Raw genomic sequence first — 7,500 nt, 5'->3', positions numbered from 1 at the left:
AGGATCATAGTTGGGTGGCATATATACAGTTTAAACCAGGGGTGTCAAACTCATTTCACATTGTGGGCCACATACGGCCTCGGTCGATGTCAAGTGGGCCAGACCATTAAAATTATACCATACTCTGCTATAAATAACCAAAATAGACCAAAATAACTTCTTTGGTCTAAAGAAGCACAAGAACATTAGGAAAATGTTGAAATTTAATGAACATGTCTTTTACAAAACATTTCATGAGGCACCTTTCCTTTGACAAATTTATATGTGTGTCCCCTAGCGGATATTCCATGAATTACACCTGATTAAAAATATTCATTCCGTATCTTTAATGCATTCTTTTCCCGTTTAAATTATCCCGCGGGCCTGATCGAACCTCCTTGGGGGCCGGTTCCGGCCCGCGAGCCGTATGTTTGACACCACTGGTTTAAAGTATTAATAAACAAACAAACAATCAATCATTAACATCTTTGGTGGGGGATTGTCAGTGACTTGCCATTTTACTTGCTGTTTGCAACAGGCCTTGGTCCCCATTCCTGTACCAAGAATTCTACCCACGTGGGTTTGTGCAAGTGCTCAGGGGCCGGCACGCACTGATGCAAGCTGGCACATACACAGGCGAGACGCCTGCTAAGATCAACTCTGGACCGGAACAAGCAAACTTAAATTACCTTCTCCAGTTGTTCCATACAGATTGTGTGGACAACTATCTTGCAGGCAGCACACTTTCTCCGGGTGACTGACTTTTGCTGTGGAGAATAAGAATAGAAAAAATAAGGTGGGGTGTTTTTTTTTTTTTTTAATGCCCAGAGTCAAGTCACCTTTCACTATACGATGGCAGCATATTGCCAAGAAAAATATAACCCGTAACACAGTCCTGGTTCTGATCAAGGTCAAACAAATCTTAATGCCGCTTGCATGATGATACAGCTTGATATAAACTCCCCTCCAGGAGTATTGGAATGGTAAGCAAACCGATATTTGAGTTCAACTGAAAAGCAGCTGGCCAAAGACTTAATATTGAGTTGAAAATCCTTCGCTTAGTTGTCAGTGACGCGTATTGGTACATTCGTCTGACGTGGGTCAGCAAAGGTTCAGTTCCCAATCAGTGACAGAGTGAATGGGAGTATGAATGATTTGTTCGTCCCCATACGTGCCATGCAACTTAATGGCGACCATTCCAGCTAGGCAGCAGCGCCCCATGACACTGAACAAGTGGGATTGAAAATGGATAGATGGATCGTTGCATCAAGCCTGGAATCTTTTCTGATTGCTTTACCAGCCTTTCACCGCAGCCTCTTTCAGTTTTTTGTTTTGTGTGGGTTCCTTCCTTCGATCTTCTCCTGAGCAAGTAAAATCGGGTTCAAGTCTGGTTATTTCTTGGCCAGTCTAAAACCTTCACCTTGCCGCCGAGGAATTATTTAATAGTTTTTGCAATGTGCTGTGAATCAGCAACTTGCTACATGATGAAGACTCTTCCCAATCTGGTTGGGGGAAAAAAAAATTCTGTCGACTGGTGACGAGTTCCAACTGAATAAAGTTCATTCTGTCTCTTATTTACAATTGAACTTGTTGGTTCCTGTATCTCAGACGGGTTTTTTTTTTTTTTTTTGGTTGTTATTGAACTGACATGATGAAAGACTTCCGCCAAAACATATCAGGTAAATAAGTTTAAAAAAAAACCCTGACTGAGACAGAGGAACCATGTTTCGACAGAAGTCTTTCATCATGTCAGTTCAATAAAAACCTAAAAAAAAAAAAGAGCCTGTCTGAGATAAAGGAACCAACAAGTTCAATTTCAACTCGTTCCTTTTCCTACCATCCTGTCTGACTGCACTTCGCTGGAGATGAATGCGTCCGTCCAAGAACAACCAATAGAAGCTCAGATCGTGAAATCCGTTTCACTGTGTTTCACATTTGTGCTTGTCTGTTTGAGGTCAGGGCGGCATGGGGCGGGGCAACGGGTTTACACATCCGCCTCACCGTGCATGGATGGGTGCAGGGTTCGGTTGGAGTTTGCATGTTCTCCCCCGGGCCTGCGTGGGTTTTTTCCGGGTACTGCGGTTGCCTCCCACATTCCAAAAACATGCATGGCAGGTTAATGGAACACTCGAAATTGTGCTGCGGTGTGAGTGAGAGCGCGGATGGTTGTTTGTCTTTGTGTGCCCTGCGATTGGCTGGCAACCAGTTCAGGGTTTTCCCCCGCCTACTGCCCCGGGATAGGCTCCAGTATCCCTTGTGAGGATAAAGCGTTTCAGAAAATGGATGGATGGATGTTTGAGGTCAGAAGCAGATCATGACTTTCTCCAAAGTTGAAGCTCATCTTTGTCCCATCATCAGTCCCGACCGATACATTTCTCCCAGAATCGTATTTCTAATCTCTGTCCTGGTTCTTTTTTTTTTTTTTTTTTTTGGTAAGGTCCTTCTATTCTCACTAAAGGATAGGTTTGTATTCCTCCGTACCTATACTACACCTATTATATGTGCAGACTTGCTTTAAACAAATTTATGGTTGTTGAAATATTTGTCAATGGGACACAGTCCATGTTTGGTTAACCCTTTCATGCACCCTGTAACCTGATAACACGAAAAGCTGTCCACTGTAGTAACCGCTGTCCCTCAAAGGGTTAAATCAGAAGAAGTCAGATGGACGCATTTTCCTGTGAGGAAACAGTGGTTGTCAAGATAGAGCGTAGTCCATGTTGAGTGAACTTATGAATGTATGCAACAGGAGATCAGACAAGTATTCTGTGAACAACGGCTGTGTGCGATGCTGTATGGTTGTTCCTGCTTGAAAGAAAATACATCATCTACTAACTCTATCCTTTTTTTCTTCCATAGGCCACTCTTTGGTTTTCACATTGGTTTTATTTATAGTCTAAGTAGCATCTACATGTAGTCTTCACAGGAAAATAGACATTCAACAGGAATGATTGCCTGAATAATAAATGTAATAGGACACACCAGGCCCACACAGCAAACAACAGAGCAGTCAGTGATGTGTTCCAATACTTTAGCTCTTTTGAAAAATAGGTGCCATTTTTAAAGTTGTGTATCAGATCCAAATGTAAACAAAAAGAAGTAAAAGATGAAATACGTATCTGGTCTCCGATCCTCACCATTCCCTTTTTACATCCAACTTGAGTTTTTGGAGTCGACAGCTAGGATAAAGGCCTCACTGTTCCAATACTGTATTCATTCACTGTCCACTGTTTAACGGTGTGCATGGGAGGAATGGAGAGAAGCGGTAGCGATGAAGACACAGACAGACAGCCACATTAATCGATATGGACGCGGTGGCAGGGCAGATAGGGAGGAATAGCCATGCAGACAAATGGATGTCTAGACAGCGTGTGATTGATATGACAAGATACTAACATGTAATACTGACCAGTGCTCTTGCAATACAGTGTTGTTCTCCCACATAACAGTAGTCTCCAGACACATTCGTCTCGAACCAGATATGATCTCCATGCTGAGCAGACTCCTAGTAAGACAAAGCAACATATTTATTGATTTACTTTGTGTGTGGGACACGATAATACGTAGTAGCGCTACATGGAGAAAGAGAGAGAGAGAGAGAGAGAGAGAGAGAGAGATAGAGATAGAGAGAGAGAGAGAGATAGAGATAGAGAGAGAGAGAGAGAGAGAGAGAGAGAGAGAGAGAGATTTGGATCCAATACATTGGTCCTTTTACTTACAGTCCAGTCAACAGTGCTGCGGATAATCGCTTCTGGTTCTGCTCGATTTAATGATGATGTACTGGGCTGACCGGGCAGATGGTGGAGGCCAGATTTTGCTATTGCTTTTCTGGAAACAGAAAATAAGAGGTGTAAAAATCAAACCTGCTGCCATTTTTTTCTACTAGACAATACAAGATCATGCATCAAATTGCGCACTGCAATTTTTTTTTTTTTACTGGAACAAGGTAGCATGCAGTAGAAGTACTTTACCTTCTCAGTTATTTTGAGATGCTAAAGCAACAAGCACTAATCAAATATAGTGAATGGAATTGTGCAAGAAAAAACTAAAACAATTTCCACACAAATTTATAGGGGGTGGCGCAAATTTATTTTCAACGTTTGTTTCAATATGACAACAATGGAACATCCGCCCACCAGAATGATTCACCAACGTACGAATGGACAACAAGCACTTGACAGTTAACTCGGCCTTAGCGGGGGTCGGCATTCTCTGAGAAAAATTATAGTCAGACAGGGACGTCACTATATTCAAAATTTCCTTCATGGAGGTGCTTTCTTACATCTTCAACACAGCCACTTCTCAGTTTTTCCTTTCCTGGTGGTTCTCGGAGTCTTAAAATATACCCCAGACTGCCCATTTCGAGGTATTGAAGGGGAAACGGAACAATACTGTAAAGTATGATAAATGTCTGGTGCGTGCGTGCGTGCGTTAGTGCGTGTGCGTGTGTGAGACGTGAACCAATTCTGGAAATACTTATTTGGCGTTCTTTTTCAATGGTCAATTACTGCTTGTTATCGTTTCTTTCGCTTGTTACTACAACGTCCATATAGCTTACATTCCACCATGATAGCTTTTTCATAAAATCCGGAGCAACCAGGTGCTGCCTGCGGCAGCAAATTCCATCCCACGCTCGACTTTCAACGACGCTACGTTACGGCTCTGCTTCCAGTGGACCAACGAAATATCACGTCTGTCTGCGTGCTTAGCTGCCGTGGCGTCTCGGACAGAAAGTTGCCACGAGCTATTAGAAGCTTGCTTTAATGCCACCAGTGAATCCCAACCACATTTGGATGAGTCTTAAAATATGCCCCAGACTGCCCATTTCGAGGTATTGAAGGGGAAACGGAACAATACTGTAAAGTATGATAAACGTCTGGTGCGTGCGTTTGTGTGTGTGTGTGTGTGTGTGTGTGTGTGTGTGCGTGTGTGTGTGTGAGACGTGAACCAATTCTGGAAATACTTATTTGGCGTTCTTTTTCAATGGTCAATTACTGCTTGTTATCGTTTTTTTCGCTTGTTATTACAACGTCCATATGCCTTACATTCCACCATGATAGCTTGGAATGCCTGCGGCAGCAAATTGCATCCCACGCTCGACTTTCAATGACGCTACGTTACGGCTCTGCTTCCAGTGGACAAACGAAATATCACGTCTGTCTGCGTGCTTAGCTGCCGTGGCGTCTCGGACAGAAAGTTGCCACGAGCTATTAAAAGCTTGCTTTAATGCCACCAGTGAATCCCAAACACATTTCGATGATTTTTCCTTCTAACCACCACAGGTACACTTTTACTTTTTCTTTCAGAACAACATGCTCTTACGGCCCAAAGGCCCCATCAACGATATATGGCAAGCCTTATGTGACAAGAGCAATGATTCTCTAAAGGAGACATATTTGATGTGGCTGAATTTTTAAAAGTAGCTCATCTTCTCGTTGCACAATCATAAAAGGGCTTATCAGCACGGGTGCATCACCATAATGATAACAATTTTTATATTCCATTCCCCAAACATGTACAGTAGGAAAGGCCCAAAGTCAGCTAAAGGTGAATCTCGAGGTATTGAATTGATCGCGACTGAAAATGTTTCGCCTCTAGGTGCAGCCCCACCCGAGCCTTATTGCATGGATTGGCGAAGCCTGCTCAGATGAGCACCGAAACAAACAGATCAATCAATTCAGAGCCCTGAGAATGAAATGACCTAGAGAGATGACAACATTCACAGGCAGCTAGACGGCGTTTTAATATAAATAGCTTCTTTTGGAAGTTACTATTTTAATTTCCGCTCCGTCATTCGTCATTCGCCAGCAGCCAGGCCGCCCATCGTCAGTCGGCATCGTCAATCCGTCATTATTTCAAGCCAATCACGTCCGTCCGTTGTCAGTCTGTCGTTATTTTAACCGTGTTTCTGTCACCGCAAATTTAGTTTCCACGAGAGGTAAAAAAAAATCTGTTTACAAGGTTTACAGCAGAAGTGGGCGTGTCAGTAAATTTCACCAGTCCGTCATTCGTCATTCGCCAGCGGCCGTTTCGCCAGTCCGTCATCATCAATCGATCAGTCTGTCATCGTAATTTTAATCACGCTTCCGCAATACGGGACAATGTCATTGCGGTCTGTGTGATCCGAAAGGTATACCACACAGACAGCTTCCTCTACCGGGCCACGATGACCGAAAACAGGAGCAGGCTTGGAGAATGGGAGCCGAGATTTAGCAGGCAACAAAACCGCAGGTCACCAAATTGACAAGAAGCAATCCCACTGTAGTCACCCCCACGAAGAAACACACGCGAGACACATGGCACGTGCTCCCATCAGTCATCAACAAAACAGGAGTCTGTCACTGACGGACCATCCTTGAGTATTGACGCACTGCCCGCCACTGGGGTTAGTGATGATTCCGGTTGAAGGATGGAAAAACAACTTCTCTCGGTGCTTAGTTTGTCAGTGCTTCAGCGTTTCCGTTAGTCGGCAGTCCGCCAGCAAAACGGGAAACTGTCAGTGTCGGAATGCCCACCTCTGCTGACTTGGGTATTAAGAAAAGCATACGCATAAAACAACCCTCTCAGGTTCTCACTCGAGAACCAAAATGTTAAAAATAGGTATGCTGGCATATCCTAAATCGAGGTACGACATTGAATGTATCACAGTGTGTCTGAATGGGTGTTTGTGAGAGAGTTTACTACATACGATAGGAAGTTCTCCCATGTTTCCAGATATGGATCATAGTATGTCAACCCCTCCGATCCCCCGAGAGGTGAAGAGCAGCTTTTAGGGAGAGTAGGTTCACAAAGGAGCGCCTCCAGATCCGACTTCAGATCGGCGGAAGTCTGAAACAGGCTATTTAGAGCTTGAGTACTTTGACTTGACCTTCGATGATGATAGCGCCCATAAAGCCCATAAAGCGTTTCGCTGTTCTGATAGACAGACTCAGCTGGGAGGAGATGGGAGGAGTTCCGTCTTAGACAGCGAGGAGGTCGGAGGAAGGGTCGGGGTTTAATGCGCTTCCTCATAATCGCTTGGGTTGCGTCCACTTGAGATCCGGGCCTGCCATCTTCTTCGCCGCTCGCCGTTTTTACTCCCGCTCGCTGGACGCTGCCCCCCTCATCATCTGACCCAGAGCAGGAACAAAGCGAGACGGCAGATTCTTCCGCTTGCTTTTCATTCCCACCGCTGCCCATCTGGACGACGCTTGCGAGTAACATGGAGGAACCGAGCAAATGAGGTTCGATGGACTTTTCATTGGCGGGGCGAGAGTATCGCACCGCCATTCTTCGCCGCCCGCCAGAGAAGGCAGCGGAAGAGCGGCGAGCATTACGTTTGTATTGAGATGGTCTCCGGTCTTTTTTAATTGGCAAATCGGGTCTCTCGGTTCCGGTTTCTTCCGCTGATTCGCTTGAGTTGGTGCGAGCCACATCTTTGATGGACTGTCGCCTCTGTCCACTGGCCACCAAAACGCCAACGCTGGGGCGCCTCTGATAGGGAAGCAATGGCAAGCCACTCGAGGAGCGCCTGCCTTCCAG

The 7,500-nt window shown here is 44.8% G+C and overlaps 1 protein-coding gene across 4 annotated transcripts in view; it reads right to left on the bottom strand.

Annotated features, from left to right (window-relative positions):
- The window catches only part of LOC109514751 (diacylglycerol kinase zeta), a 67,793-nt gene that overhangs the window by 38,674 nt on the left and 21,619 nt on the right, over window positions 1-7,500 (bottom strand). For 2 of the 4 annotated variants that reach the window (XM_019868108.1, XM_019868109.1), the window contains exons 1-4: window positions 6,668-7,487; window positions 3,699-3,807; window positions 3,389-3,484; window positions 669-746 (exon numbers count right to left, since the gene is read on the bottom strand). In XM_019868108.1, coding sequence (XP_019723667.1) covers window positions 669-746; window positions 3,389-3,484; window positions 3,699-3,807; window positions 6,668-7,248 — 864 coding nt within the window. In that variant the 5' untranslated portion in view covers window positions 7,249-7,487. Of the gene's footprint in view, window positions 1-668; window positions 747-3,388; window positions 3,485-3,698; window positions 3,808-6,667; window positions 7,488-7,500 lie in introns of those variants that run through there. The other 2 variants (XM_019868111.1, XM_019868110.1) reach the window with 1 other exon arrangement.

Source organism: Hippocampus comes, unplaced genomic scaffold, assembly GCF_001891065.2.
Source record: "Hippocampus comes isolate QL1 unplaced genomic scaffold, H_comes_QL1_v1.1 scaffold157, whole genome shotgun sequence".
Taxonomy (NCBI): domain Eukaryota; kingdom Metazoa; phylum Chordata; class Actinopteri; order Syngnathiformes; family Syngnathidae; genus Hippocampus; species Hippocampus comes.
Note: the sequence above shows the minus strand (reverse complement) of the source record. Positions and strands in the feature narration are given on the sequence as shown.